The following is a 16,611-nucleotide window of genomic DNA, read 5'->3' on the forward strand; positions in this document are numbered from 1 at the left end:
AGCACGTAAATTATTATGTGTGAGAACTTGGTTCATGGTTGTATTGCTTTAGTTAGGTGCTAAGCCAAATCGGTGAATAAATTGAAAACTTTTGGAGAGATGATTGACTGTTTTCTTTCTTGGCATGGGAACTTTCCCATCAAGTAACCATAAAAGATGCGGCCTAGTTACTTGAAGGACAGAAGAAAATTATACAAGTAAAAAAATATATTATGTGGCTAAAAAGGTATTTTATATGGTAAAAGAGTAGGATGATAAACAAAAACTCTTTGTTTGATATAAAATAATTTATTTTAGTTTTTAATTGACGTTTCGTCGACTGGTTGAGTCTGTATTTATCACTTCCTAACAAATCTGAAAAATAAATGGATGTGTTAGTACTTATTTATCTAAGAGTTGACGTATCAAAAAATCTTTGAACGATTTTTTTTTTATACTGATATCATTTCAATTCGAGGGAAATGCAAAAAAATCAAAAGGAAATTATACAAATTCTCTTTTTATTTAAGCTTACTTAGATACGAGACTTACTTCTTTTAATTAAAAACATGCTCCACACCCAATTAAAAGCATGCACGAATAGCCTCAACCATGTTATTGATAGTTACTATAGCGACTAAGAGTTAACAAGTTTGAAATGCAAGTTTACATTTAAAATGATTAGTAATTACTAGTATATTAATTGATTGTTTTAGTACATGTTGTTGTATAGGTATAGTTTTGTTGTATACCTAACAGTAGGTATACAATAATTCTATTTGGTAGACCGTTCATATACAACTGTGAATGATATTAACAACTACATCTGATCAATACAAATGTGTATCGTGTTCTCTAACATTATGAATGTGAACTGAAGTTACTTTTTATTCAACTTGTATTTCAAACCTAAATTATATTGCGAATAAGATTAAACTTAACCTCATGCTTTAATAAGTACGAAGCAATACATACTATGACTATTGTAATGTATGAGTTAACTCATAAACACTCCAGTGAAGGTGATTATATTTTGGTTTAGTTGTTTACTTTTACACATTAATGCAAAAAAAAACGGATGGTCTGCGACTAGGTCAATGGTCGTACGGAATGCGGCCCTGATATCGAGGCTTACATCTGAAATGTTGGACTGTATTAATTTATGATACGAATATTTCAGATAATTTGACTATAAACAAAAAGCAGTGTAATTTTAAATCGTAAAGCAAACGACAATTTAATGTATGATTTTTAAATTAATAGAAACGAAGACGATTTCTGTGGTCCAGTGTTTGAATGATCACGGAAGATGTAGATAGTTGTTGTGTATCAGGGTTCAGTTAGAAATAAGGCATAAACGCTGGCTTCGTCAACCATGGCCAGTTCAAGTTCGGTGCAAATCAAGGCTACCAATGAGGTTTTGTTCAGCGGTTGTCGAGAAGGAAAGTTAGATTTAGTAAATCCACACTAGTGTTTATACTAGATTCAAGGATATTAACATAGGCAAGGCAAACCCTACAGTAGACATGAAAGCGTAGTATAGGTACAGCCATTCGAAGCTAAACTGAATATGATCGGTATCAGGCACCGTGATGAGAGCAGGTACCTAAGACTGGAAGACTCCGTTAAAGAGAATGTTGGTATTCTCGTATAAGAAGAACGCGAACGGATGATCAGCTTTGAAAGTCACGGGCGTCGTCATGTCAATGTAACCACTCAAGAACTCAATTTCAAAGTCTGTAACGACAAGTTCGTAAATAAAACATTTATATATATTTTACCCCAAGTTCTGGCCTAAGTTATCAACCGACAAGATTCACTGGCATACAAGCAGTCAGATAAAAAATATTATCTTAAAGAAACGACACACTGTCTAACAGTAGGGTAAAACGATTGACAATCACACATATCAAATTATTTTGATAGGAATCTAGACATATTTGAAAGTGTGGCAGTAAAAAAGTCTAGATAGTGTGAAGGGACTAAAATAAAAAAAGAATACTAATCAGACTCAGTTTGTGATGTAATTGCAAAATTAGACAAGGAAATACTTTTTATTACTGAATTTTATATTAGTTAATCAAGTCCAACACCAATGGCCAACAGAAAACACAACATGCAAAATAAATCATGTTCAAACACTTTTGTGATAATAGTCTTCCCTATAGCTTGGCGGTACGCTAACCTAATTTAAATTTGTCAAGTCTCAGTCAAAGTCGTTAATACCAACATACATATAATACAAAAAAATAAAGGATTGTAATAATTTAAAACTTTATTATTCTTGAGGAAAAGGGAAAATGTAATAAGGTTGGTCGGATTAAGAAATGCAGAAATTAAAGTAATTAATGCATTTTAGATTAATAAATATATGTTAGTATGAAGGCTCAAAGAGTACTCCATTGAATAAAGTCTTCTGTAAGTTTCTGAGTTCAAAGTAAAAAGGTCTGTCAGCATTGAATGTCTCTTGTGCTGGCTGATTTAATGTTGCACCGGCCGTGAAGACGACAACTGAAAATATGATGGAAACCAAATTGTTAGTAAACAATAGCAACTTCAGATTCTTTCAGATTCAAAACTAGAACATAATGTAAGGTAGTTTAAAATGTTTTTACATAAAACATAGGGCAATAGAAAAAGTGAGAGAGTAAGGCCGCTTGTCCTGAAAACTTAACTGTGCCGTGAAGTATGATGCTACCGATGTCGCCTGGTTGGCCTGATTTTATGATAGACCTTAGGACAGTACAAGTTTAGGACTGCTGTGACTGTTTAATATGACGAAATGTAAAAATCTTGTTTTATTTTTTCATTAACATCGGCATTGAAATCCAAAAGAAAGCGTGCATTGTTTACAAAAAAAAGTTTTTAATTCTTCTTTTAAGTTCTGATTTAGAGATAACAAACAAGATTCATTGGCTTCCATGCACGCATCGTAAAAGGTCAGCCATGTTATCTTTAACGAATTTATGATACCTAATGGCGTTGAAAAATTGTCAAAAAATGGGGAAATACCTTTGTGAAAGATATTTGTGTGATTGTCAAATGACAATCATACAATTAAATATATTTTTTATGGAAGTAGCTAAATTCGATCTTTGGAGTTAAAAAAAGAGCTTATTGTCATGACTTAAATAGAAAATAGGTTATCTATAGTTACAGACTCTGTTTGTGTATTTATTATGTGTATTTTTAGTAACAAGCCCAACACCATGGACACAGCTTTCGAAAGGCGAGCAGAGAGGTACAAAGAAATCAAGTACTTATCTAACAATAAACTCTTATTTCATTTTGTCAATCATAATAAAGTTCGTCGATACTATCATATATTGAATATATTTTTATTATTATTAATCAAATATAATTATATTATGTAGAAATAAGAGAAAAAAAAAACAAATCATGTAATAGTGGTAATTGAAGAGATGTTTATGTTAATCATTCTGATTTATTAAAAATACATACATTTAGGCAAACTCAAGTAATAAATACATAAACATATATTAGGTACCTAACAGTTAAATAGTTTTAGGGCCCATAAAAGAGTCCGTTGAATAAGGTTGTCGTTTCCTTTCTAAGTTCAAAGTAAAAAGGTCTGTCTACGTTGAACATCACTGGCACTACCGCATTTAGTGAAGAACCGACCATGATGAATTCTGAAAAATGTTGTAGAAGAAACAATTTATACAGGTTGTCCAAAAACTCAACGATAATCTGAGACCGGATGAAAGGCCAAGTGATAAAAGATCACGGGAAAAAAATATCCATATCACCCAGTTCAGCGATAAGAGACATATAAAACGTTGAAATTCGACATCCCTCGTCGCATTTTTAAGTCCTGTGATCACCAATGTAACAATTTCACTGTGATATTTTTAATTTCGGAATCTTCATTAACGATGCTATTAATCGCAACTATAAATTAAGGTAATGAAAAAAAAATGACAAAAAATGGAGATGGATATTATTTTGTTTTTTTTTCCCTGATCTGTTATCACTTGGCCTTTCATCCGGTCTCAGATTATCGTTGAGTTTTGGGACACCCTGTAGAGTACATATAATAAAGCTTTTGTGTCTCATTAACCGATAAATACATACGATTTTAACTATTAAAATAAACTGATTCGAAATTATTATTCTCAATTAATTTATAGTGTTGCACTGCAACGACAAAATGTCGAAGTCTCGTTGTTCGAAATTTCGTCGTTCGTAAAACTAACAACAACGCAAAAAAAATAAGAACGTGTAAAATATGGGACAAAATTATATAAGTCGTCTTGCTCTTCCAAGTCTAAAGTAAGAAGGTGGGTTAGGTTAAAACAATTTTGTCTCTTTTGGTCTGTCACTAGCCGCCGCATGAACCTATACCTACAACTACTGGAAGTGATGACCGAAGTCACATTGTGATGTCATGCTTATAACCCAAAGCAACAACAGAATCACATGAATGTACTATTTAAGTAGAACAAGTATATATTAAATTAGTCATCAGTAGAAAACGCGAGAGCCACATAGGCCCTCACTTTGTCATGCTCCGTGATTCGGTTGATTTTAGCTTGAATTTTAATTTAGAAAGTTTCATTAATGAAAAAATAAGGTTCAAATAGAAACATGCAATAGTTTTTATCAGCTGCAGCGTCGGGATCAAAGGAAGGGTGCCCATCCACCATTGTAGATCTTATGTAAAGGAGAAGTATTGCCATTCAAAGCTAAGATGAACATGCTCGTCATCAGGCACCGTGATGAGAACAGGTACCTAAGACTGGAAGACTCCGTTAAAGAGAATGTTGTTATTCTCGTATAGGAAGAACACGAACGGATGATCAGCTTTGAATGTCACGGGCGTCGTCGTTTCTACGAAGGCGCTCAAGTACGCAATACCAAATGCTGTAACGACAATTTTGGAAATAAGGCACGATGTAGATTATTAATGACCTTTTAAGGATCATCCCTAGAAAAAAAACAACAAGGTGCAAAACGGTCGTGACTGTGAAACATCCTGTTTAGAAAACATCAAGTGTTCCTAATTTCAATATAGGTACATATTTAAGAAATTTGTTAACGTAAGCTCTCGAAGAAAATACACTTCCTCTAGGTTTGCAGTTTGAAGCTATTTTGGATCGTAATATAAATAATCAAAATATTAAATGATAAATACAATATTATCATTTAATTTCAATAAATTATGGTAACAAGCGTATTTATGTAATATATTGAATTAAAGATTCCAGGTACTAATTTTAAAATTCATTTAAATATTTCATTGAATTGAGCCTTTGATGTGCGTCTGCCTAAAAGTATAATGGTCTGTCAGCGCCGAAGTGACTTGGCATAAGCTATGTTATACAATACAATACAATGTAATACAGTCGAGGTCACGCTGTAATATAATTATATTATAAACTAGAATTTACCTCAAATTAAAAAGTCGACGTTTTAACGTATGGAATGAAAGTTCCAATGACAGATTCAGAGCTAAACGGATTTGATACCGATTTTTAGTAGCGGTGACTCCTCGTGTGACATAGTTTAATAACGTTAAGTTCAACAAATTACAGCCTGAATTCCAAAAACAACCATGCCCATTAATGCAAATAATATTTCAATAATTAAACTATTACTAGGTATTTTATAATAATCGCCAAATTAAAACAACTGAGCCAAGTTTGGTGAAATTTGTGGAGACAATATTGTGGAGACAAGATTATGTAGACAGGATTATGGAGACAACGCACGACACTTTGTAGAGTGGTGTTTATCTCTCACATTGGCCGATTGAAAGTTAAGAGAATTAAATGAAATGTATTATTTTTTTCAGAATTTTAGAATAACATAGTAAGTATTTCACACTCTGTTGCGATTTCGAAATTTGATTAATGCAATATTTTGCTTAGACACTAGGAATGAAAGAAAGAAGAAGACAGATGTATTAGAATGAAGGGTAGTAGATATATTATATTGAAAAGTTATTCGAAGCTAAGATAATAATAATAACTAATAATAACACCAGCGGATGAAACACCTGAATGTCTCAACTACTCAGTATTGAATTCCATAACCATTTCAGTAAAAATAATAAATTAAAAGATGAGAATTAAAATGGCTACTAACACAGAGTAGTAATAAGAGACTACGAAGATAAGTACTAGCTCATAAATATCATTTACTTAAGTTCACACTTGAAAGAGTTAAAGCCCGCTAAGATTAACCAGCATTCATCCACACAACCAATAAACACATCTCCTTGTTATTGCAATCAGACCATATAATCTATACCAATATATATCTATACTAATATATAAAGCTGAAGAGTTTGTTTGTTTGTTTGTTTGTTTGAACGCAATAATCTCAGGAACTACAAGTCCAATTGAACAATTATTTTTGTGTTGAATAGACCATTCATCGAGGAAGGCTTTAGGCTATAAATCATCACGCTGCGACTAATAGGAGCAAAGATACAATGGAAAATGTGAAAAAAACAGGGAAGGTATAAATCATAACTTATATCTTCTACCCACGGGGACTAAGTCGCGGGCAACAGCTAGTAATATTATAGGTATTGCTCAATTTACGAAGCTAGAGTTTTACTGACAAAATGTCAATACACATAGGAACCCTAATATTAATTTGGGTAAGGTACGTAATTAGAAACATGTATGTATTTTGGATTAAAAGTTTATTAAAATTTTTAAAATTCAATTATAATAGGCTCCATTGAATAATGTCATATTTCTATGTTTGAGTTGAAAGTAAAACGGCCTGTCGACTACGACTAAGGTTCTTTGTACCGGAGCTGAAGATGAGTATCCATGGAATACTGTAAAATATGATAGAGGGTACATTATGTTATGGTCACATGGATAACTGGTGCATGGGGAAATTGCCCACACTATAATGTTTTGTCATGTGACTGCAAATTTTATGGCCCCGCACCGAGGTACTCGCTACTCAAAGACCGGCAAGCAGCCATGTTGTTTTTATATATATTATAAGTAAATTGTTTACCTCACTTCTTACGGTTTTTTTCCATCTTTACAGTGTATTTTAAGTAGATTCCACCAATTTTTCCTCTTTATAATGTGAGCGTAGAATTTGTCAGGTGTCAGTCAAAGTGAAGTTCGTCAGTAATAGTATATTTATTTATTGTTAATTTGCAAATCCATAAAAATACAAATAGATAAATTTTTTACTCCATCACGATTGAAAAAAATGAAGCAAATTAAAATGAAGTTATGACAGGACATTTAACAGAGTTCACAATATTACAATGTTCAAAATTTAGAATAGAAAATGAATTGAAAATTTAATATGCATGCATAAATTAAATAAAAGTTTTAACAAATTTTGTCTGATTTTAAGGTTTAATAAATAATCCATTGAATAAAGCAGTATTTTTTTGTCTGAGCTCAAAATAAAAAGGTCTATCAACTCTAAACATCTCTCTCTTTGGCTCATATAATGAAGCGCCGGCCAAGAAGAATACTGAAAATTATGACAGAAGAATTAGAAAAATAGTATAGATAGTAGCAAAAATAATAATTACAACATAAGAGTAGAAAAGAGAAGAATAAAAGAAGTTACATCACTCGTTAATGAGTAGTAGAAATAGCAAGAGAATAATAGAGAGGGCCAAGTCGTAGGTTCGAATTCCGGCACTCATATTTGGACTCATGTGCTCATTAGAAAGCTATCTCAGAAACGAAAGGAAACCATCGTAAGCAACCGTCACAACTGGAAACGTAAGTCGAAAAGAGGAAAGCTACGTCAGTGGTCTATGGGCGCTTAAACCCTTACACCAGCATGTAAACCATGCAATAAAAAGAAAGGAAGAGAAATCTCCTATTTCGTTTCACAATAAGAAAAACAGCATGATAATTAAAGTGTTTTTTTCTTCGCTTCGACGATCGATAAATTGAAATTTGATGTAAAATAAAATAAAAGAACATTTGTAATCCAAAGTTAACACAAAACTGAGATGACCTTCCACCACCATTATCCACTACAAATACAGATAAAAACTGTGAATATAGTGAAAAAGACACATACATAAGTGAGATATAATACTTTTAGGGGTGAAAAACGCATCCATTAAATAGTGCCGTCGTGTTTTTTCTGACTTCGAAGTAAAAAGGATGGTCGATTTTAAACTGTTTATAGAGTATCTGTGGTCTGAAAGATGGCGTAAGAAATCCATGGAACGCTGAAAAGGTATGCACTTGTAATATAATGAAATGAGTTTTGTTCCAGATTTTGTAACAGAAAATTGGTTGGTAATTGTTGTTTTTATTCTGCACTACACAGTAGAGTAAAAGAGTGTCTTACTGTGTGACTGCTATGATATTTTGTATAAAGGAAATCTATTAATAGCTAATTGGATACGCAAGGACGTTGGAAATAAAATATGTATCATCTCTTGAAGGCGGTCAGCGCTTTCAACTAGTGGTGTTCAAATCTGCTATAAACTATTAACGTGCTATAGACTATTGAATATATTTTTATAGCAGGCAGCATGCTATAACAAAAAGCGGCAGCCAACTGAACGCGTAGGTTATAATTTTAAGTTTATTCAGCGAAAATGGACTCTTGTAGCGCATTGTTGTTGAAAGCGTTTAAATCGATCAAAAAACTTTCCTTCCAGGCTTAGGATAGTCTATAATATAAATTAACAAATTTAATTATCAATATCGTCTTGTTAGAAAATTATTATGTTAAAGGGGAATTTAAAAGTTCATTGATTGTATTGTATATGTAAGTGTATCATAATGTATTCAAAATGAAAATTCTGTTTCGTGCTACGGTCATCATAAATTGCTATCTCGTTATGCTAAACAAAACACAAGTAGGTATGTGTAGGTAAGCAAGCAAGTGAGTAAACGCTTTCGCGTTATGTTGCTATCCCGTTTTGGCTGCGCTATCGGCGTCTTGTTGAGCGAGACGCTATATTATAGCACGGAGGCAGATCACAAATATCAAATGCTAAATGCTAAAAAAATAGCATTCTACGTTTTGGCGCTATACTTTATATTAACCACCACTACTTTCAACTACCTTCAAACAAAAATACATATGCAGTTAATGGTTGAAGAATATTTCTCTCCTTGTTTTATGTTTTTCTACTAAATAGTTTTAGAGTCTGAAAAATAACATTAATTTTAAAGACAACTGTTACACCACACAACGTAATGGTTAATATTCAAGTTAAGAGAATTCCGACCAATTCCTAAATATTAAGTTCTAAATTTAGAGCAAACAGAGTGTAAAATACATGATTGTCAAAAGTAGATGTTGCCATTATTCAACTATCGTTTTTAATGCAATGGTAATTGTTTTTATTTAAACCAGAAATAAAGAAATCAAAGTTGAATGATTATTATTTTTACCAGAAATCAAAACATGAAACTTAAATGATTAAATTAAACACCTAATTATTTTCCATCCAGATACCCTATGAAATACTTTAGGCAACATTGGAAGGTTTTAGCAAAAGTTACTAGCTTATTTATTTATTCACCTAAATAGGACTATTATTTATTATAATATGTTGTAGTCTAAAGTCCAAAATAATTATGAAAAAATATATATTAGGGGGGACGATGATGGTTAGTCGTTGAATCCTTATAAAGTTACCATATGAAAGCACATTTAGACGATACGAGACATTACGTGAGTTGCAATAGCTAACTGTACATTGCCGAGTCGCTCAGTTCTAGTATAAATGCTGATATTCTCGGCCGGCAATGTATTGTAACTCCCTCGATATTACTCGTACCATCTAAATTAGTGAGTCCCGCTGACTGAATAAACGGATACTGATCTTATATTAAGCATATACAATCATAGACGACATGGTGATCTTTAAATCAATCTAATATGTTCAATATTTCAATCCTCCATAGCTTCAAAATATAACAATCATATAAAAATTAATAAGGTATGTTACAAACCGCATCACTCTGGTAATACAAACTGGAGCTTATTTAGTACTTTCAACAAATCATAAGTTCACTTCTCCCGTGATTTACACATATAGTAGTAAAAAAGAGAAGAAGAATATTGAATGCAACCTGGTACGACGAAAGTCATGTAACCTAGCCACGTATTTGGCTGTTATAAATCCTTTATAATGATTAGCTTCTATTCTTCTTGCGACTTGTGATCAAGCAGCTTTGATGTTAACGTAATGACATGCTTATACGACAAATCTTATAACGGAATACATACGTTGATAAACGATAATAATTTCATCTGTTTGGATAATGTCGAGTTCATCGAAAAGTGCAAAAAAACTTACCGTTAGCTGCAGCTGCTTCGGATCCTTGTTCATTAACTTCAATATAAGCTCTCTGAATAGCAGAGGATACTTCTAAACTTTTTCCCTTCAACAGTTTTGTCACTTTAGCTTCTGAAGTGAAAAGCTTTTCCACTCCAACCTAATAAATAAACACAGTTAGAATATATGTACAAACACCACTAAGACAGTTGGATTTATATAAAGTAGGAAAAACGAACCTTTCTCAATATTTCATCCAGTTCCGATCTGCTCTCAATCTTCACTCTGGGAAGGTACACATTAACTTCAGTGTTTCGCATCTCGTCGATAGCCTTATTTAAAACCGCAGGATTTCTGAGTTTTGGAATTAGAGCGTTTATGCCATCTATTTTATTTGGTAAAACGATTAAAAGTGAAGTTTCTCCACCTACATATGGCAGTTCTAGAAGCTGAAATTTGTTTACAATATTCAAGATTAAATAGTATACATAATATACTGAAATTCGCGTCTATCTTAGACAGTAAATATTCAATGGAATAATGAACGGATCGATTAATGTCAAACAATCTCGAACAAAGGTAATTCTTTGGTCCATGTGTTTTTACCATCTTCGAAATTCCTACAAGAGGATCAACGATGATACCCAAAGAAAACCAGCAGCATTTAAGCTCATTGTGTCTCAGGAAAACGTGACTGTCTGGAACTCGCAACGTTATTATTCAGAAGTAGTAAATTGGATGAGTAGGAATAATACTTCCCCCTTACTCTTCCACACTTCTCTATTTTGTACAAGTTCCGGCCACGTGCTAAATTTAATGACCAAATATTTTTCTCACCTTGGCTTCAAGTGCTTCACTTTCTCCATATTTTAAATTATCAGATTTATACATCATTGGTAATTTTATAGTTTCATCTAAGCTGAGGTGGAAAGGTTTGTTTTCAGTATTTATTAGCGGGAAGGGCTTACTCCATTCACCCTAAACAAACATTTGTAAAATAAATTATTAGGACGAAGTGAATAACAATATTTTATACATATGAGAGGTTCTAGCAACAGTTATATTTACTTCGATATTATTTATTATACCAATTGCAATTAAAGGGTCAACAAATTTATAGTGGCAATCGATATATAACATATAAAAATAACAAATGTCTATCTGGGCCCTGTCCCATGTATTCATGAGATGCAGCCTAGCCACAGACGAACAGACAGACAGCGGAGCTCTAGATAAGGGTTCCATTTTGAGATTTCGGCGTGTACCGTAAAAACATGTTTGTGTTTGTTTTTAACTAAATCTAAGAATATAAATCGAAATTGTCCGTCAGAGAGATTTAATAAAAATATTAAATACGTATTTTTAATTTAATCATTTAATTAAAAAAATAAGGAAGTTAATACTGGGGTCTAAAACATCACTTGCTAGTAAAAAGCTTACCGGTAAGTGACGCCAGACGAGATTTTAAATCACTGTATCACCTTCATTTTTTGTTTACGAGATAAACGAAAAATACTTGCCCAATATTTTTTTCAATCTGTCTGACGGACTAAACAGTTATTTTTGTCAAATACGCTATTATTTCAGTATCATAAAGTCATTTTTGACTATTTTAAATGATATTTTAGGCAATAAGGTTGCTTAGGTAGGTGGTATTACTTAAGTCTTATTTCAATAGAAATACCTTAAAGTAAATTGCGTTTACGAGAACGGCTTGTGGTGAATGTCTTAGTAAAATTGGGTCCACTAGGTTCTTAATACGGTGATTTGTTTGATCTTCAACCTGAAATGTAAAAATGCAGAAATATAAAACATAGGCAATACTGGAATTATGGTATAAATATATTAATTTTAATAAATATATTTCTTACCATTCCGCAATGTAAGACAAAAATATCTATTTTTTATAACTTAGACTCACCCAGGCATTTATTTCATCTGCAGCAGCTAGATCATTTGAGAAATCGATGGATTTAGCGTCAGAATTGAAGACATCCCTTGACATTGCGTTGAATTCATCGTCTAATTCAGCGTCATTCCCAACGTACACTCTGCTTGCTAGCTTCAATTCAACACCTTTTACCGATCGAAGTTGCTTGCCCATATCTTTAATCACTTGTTTTGTCTGTAAATAATACAATAATTTGCGTACTAAAACGTTTCATGGTTTGACGGATTATAACACCAGACGAACAACTCCAGACCGTCGACGATTACTTCGGCAGCTCATTGCGAGTTTGCGATTTAAGAGTTCAAAATGTGAAATACAGATTCTATCTGTATCTTAGATTCATTAAGAAGTTACATAATTCTTTGAAATATATATTGATAGTTTGCTTGCGTTAGAATCAACCTTGTACTTCCATATAAATTCATACCACCACAAGGGGTTGTCTCCTGTTTATTCACTTACCACATCGTCATTTGGCATGCCGATTGCTTTTAATATTTCATCGTGGGAAGGTCCCTCTGATGCCAGAGCTAATTGAGCGAGTGGTGACAATAGAGAAAACGCAGATAGCACTAGACTTGAGTTTGGAATCCATGCCATCGCTTCCTGAAAGTAAAAGTTATTCATAGACATATATTCGTGAAGATTATCTGGCAGAATAAGAGATAGAGTCATTATTTTACTAATTATTTAAATAACGTTTAGAGACTTTCTAACAGCTAAGTCGGCAAAATCGTTTAAGAATAACAAAAGTACGTTAACAAGTCAATGACGGAAAACATTGTTTCATATAGTTATATGAAACGTAATGTTTGTTTGCGTCACGGTTATTTTTCAATTGCCTACATGTTCAAGGACTCGTACACAATTACGATTGAAATATTGGTAGTGTTTACTTCAGAGATCTACTTCGTGAAGAGTGCTATCTCGCTCACGACGCACGTAGTGTATCTCTTAAATGCATAATTAAGGACCTCGAAAACTTCCACATTTCGATAAATCTCTAATTATATATTGTTGTAGTGTTAATTGTTTATTAAGTATTCAATAACCGTTTTATCCTCTGCGTGAATAGGTGTAACCAATTTAATACAATGCAGGTACCTATAATCGTGTTCACAGACGATTAGTTTTACTGTGTCCAATTTTTCGATTATGATTGGCATGACATCAGGTATCGGTTTCATGAAGTATTTTTCTAAATAAAATAAGGTACATTCGGAGGTTTTGAAAGCTGTTACCGATCACAAAGGTGACGCTACAGTTGATGCTGTACAGTTGATACCGGTTACTGAGAAAATTGTTAAATAGCCTGTCTAGTTCCCATACGCTGTTAAGTATAAATACTGTATAAGGTCAAAATCTGATGACGAGAATGGTCTGAGGGTCTACCGCCATGTCCAAGTACGATTAATGCAGTAAGGTTACGTAGGGATAGGTACACCGCTTTGATTTTCATCTTTCTTAAACGACTGTAATAGCTAGTAAAGAAGGACCTTATTATTAATATTATTTATCAAAAATGTTGTAGGTACTTACTCCGAACAAATTGGCGGTAAATTGTTCATTTGCAGATTTCAGGAGATCGGAATTTGTATCCGTCATGACTGTTGCCACGAGGGCAAATACTGAAATAAAAAAGAAATAAAAAATATTAAACTCCGTTGGTCAAAATTGTTTTGGGTGTGTTTTGATCGATACCTATGTTGTTCTATATTATAATAATTTAGAAAAAAGCCAATTTATCAATACTAAACTAAGTATTGATAAATTGGCTTTTCGGTCTATTGGTTAGAGATCTTGACTGTTATACCTTTGGCCCTCTTAGACTCTGTACTATCGTAGGTTCGATTCCCACGCAGGACAAACGTTAGTGTGATGATTAGATTCGAGTACGATAATTTGTTCCGTACCTGGCTGCTATATTATATGTCTATTATAATATATATATAACTGTAGACTAGTAAGGAAAAACAAGCTTTACTCAGTTTGAAACTAGATGGCGATGTCGATATTTGCCCGACGGTATTATGTTTATGTAGTCGGTAAATTTCTGTTATTCCAGAAGTTTATTATAAGTTGATGATCAAACATTTTGAAATTAAGAAATTCAATAATCTTTTCCTTAAATTAGCCTTCTATGTATATAGTAGCACTATAAGAACTTCAAACTTCACCGCTTCCTAAGAGTTTTAAAATCAATGAATTCCCGCAATTTAGTATAAATAGAATCATATACTACTATTTTTGACATACCATGAATTTAATCTCAGAGAAAGTACTTTACATCTATACCTAATCTATAAGCTGAAGAGTTTGTTTGAACGCGCTAATCTCAGGAACTACTGGTTGAAATTAAAAAAATATGTATGTAATATTTTGTGTTGAATAGACCAATTATCGAGGAAGGTTTTAAGCTATATACCATCACGACTACTAATAGGAGCGAAGATACAATGGAAAATATGAAAAAAAAAAACAGGGAAAATTATTTATCTTCGAGGGATTTAGTTCAAAAATTCCTAACTTAAACCTTCTAACTACGTGGACGAAGTCGCGGGCAACAGCTAGTAATTAAATATTATGGTACGAGTATCATGAAATGCATTATCCTCGGCTTATCTGAACTGTAGGTGTAAATATATACTGGAAGAATGGTTATCAACAAAAGAAAATATATACTGCATAATGCAATATCATAGTTTTTATCAATAGTACCCGGTAAGGTAGGTAAGTAGTACAAATTGTTAAAGTTTTTTTAAACTAGCTGTTTACATGACACTTTCAGAAATTTCTTAAACAGCAGATTGCCATAAGCAAAAAAAGACTAGCTGTTGTCAGCGGCTCCGCTGCTACAAATCGAAAATGATCCCACGGGACCATAAAACCGGCATCAAAAATTGTACTTAGTGTTAATTCAGGTTGCAAACTATCTGTGGACCAAATTTCGTCCTTAAGTGAGCAGTGGTGTTTGAATTTAAGAGCAACAAACATCTGCCCATCCAAATAAATTTTCACGTTTATTATTAATAGAAGGATAAGTAGATGATAACTAATCAATGCCAATGCAAAACATATGCGTTAACAATTAATCATATTCGAGTGAGTCCTTGTGTACCGATTGGCGTTGTGTTAACAGTCTATTGTCGAACATTTTAGAGTTCCCTATCCAAAGTTAAAAACAGTAGCTTATTACTAAGGCTGAACTGTTACTAGCATGTATCTTATGAATTGTGATAGTTAGACAGTTGAACATTTACAGTTTTTATAACAATAAATACAAAAAAAAGGCATTTAAATAAGTTTTAATTGGTTCCTATAAAACGGATATTGATAATCAAACGGAACCCTTCGACCGCGCCTCCAACTCGTACTTGATCGGTTTTTAATAAAATATCAAACAATGCATAAACATAAACAATGTCATGAGGAAAACCGGTTAACTAATAATAACGCATCTACTGTTCTTTGTCGGGAATCCCAATTACCTTAGGTCTAGAAGCCAACTTGTCTGATACCCACGTCATATTATCATTACGGATCTCATTACAAAATAAAAATAACGATTTAAAATGGTCAAACCGCAACAAAAGACCGAAAGCATATTCACAATAAAATTTGTACTCATGACTTATACTTGATTTATAAATAAACGCATAACAACATTTACATCAAAATATTTAAAAACAAAATAATCTGTCAAAGTGTAAAGGTTATGTTCAAAACGCGACTCAAACAACAGAAACGTAGAAAAAAAAAAACAAAAAGCAAAACAGTTTTAAAACAATTGCAAGTTTTTAAAAGTTGCCAGTAATTGAGGTTTGTTGTTACGTACGCCATGTTGTTTTTTTGAATATCGAATAATCGAATAAACAAATAATAATAAAACTCACAGCATATAAACAGCTTCATGTTAATAGTTGCGTCTCGGTCGGACGCTGGAACGAAACTAACCGGTTCGCACGGAGAAGCTCTTTTAAATAATTGTGGTTCGTATGACTAATGTGATCTCTATTGCTTGCTTTAAAGATAAACAGGAAATATTGGGTATTTTCAAATAACGCGCATACTATGTGGTTTTCTGTTTCAGTCTTTTTTTCTTTAATTTGAGGTATTTTGTGGAAATTTGCAATGATGCGTCAAGTACATACTAAGTAGTAGTCACAATTATAGCATGCAAAAAACTGAGATAATTTATGGAATACCTTTTTTCAGTTGTGTTTTCATTAAGTACTTCTTCCACTTTTTGTTGAGCGGAAGATCTCCAATGCAATAGATAACTATACATAATAACACTGTGCCCAGATCTGAAACCGCAAATGAAGAAGTATAGCCGACCCATGTTTCTACTGTGTATCTACTAGTCAACATAAGACTAACACTGCCTTCCGCACAAGTTAAAGCGGAAGAAGTC

General features: G+C 32.8%; 1 protein-coding gene across 8 annotated transcripts; it reads right to left on the reverse strand.

The window, feature by feature from the left end:
• Positions 1 to 272: 272 nt before the first annotated feature.
• Positions 273 to 16,171, reverse strand: LOC113495004 (antichymotrypsin-2-like). Of its 8 annotated transcripts, none has more exons than XM_026873557.1 (10): positions 16,091 to 16,171; positions 13,737 to 13,825; positions 12,660 to 12,803; positions 12,168 to 12,371; positions 11,931 to 12,029; positions 11,084 to 11,224; positions 10,486 to 10,695; positions 10,268 to 10,406; positions 955 to 1,116; positions 273 to 354 (listed from the first exon to the last, which is right to left on the reverse strand). In XM_026873557.1, the coding sequence occupies exons 1-9, from the start codon at positions 16,107 to 16,109 to the stop codon at positions 977 to 979; spliced, it is 1,185 nt and encodes a 394-aa protein (XP_026729358.1). In that variant the 5' UTR covers positions 16,110 to 16,171; the 3' UTR covers positions 273 to 354; positions 955 to 976. The 8 variants fall into 8 exon arrangements, with proteins under 8 accessions (XP_026729358.1, XP_026729362.1, XP_026729363.1 ...); XM_026873561.1 differs by lacking the exon at positions 955 to 1,116 and adding an exon at positions 1,586 to 1,716; XM_026873562.1 differs by lacking the exon at positions 955 to 1,116 and adding an exon at positions 3,488 to 3,632.
• Positions 16,172 to 16,611: the final 440 nt, after the last annotated feature.

This window comes from Trichoplusia ni, chromosome 6, assembly GCF_003590095.1.
Source record: "Trichoplusia ni isolate ovarian cell line Hi5 chromosome 6, tn1, whole genome shotgun sequence".
Taxonomy (NCBI): Eukaryota; Metazoa; Arthropoda; class Insecta; order Lepidoptera; family Noctuidae; genus Trichoplusia; species Trichoplusia ni.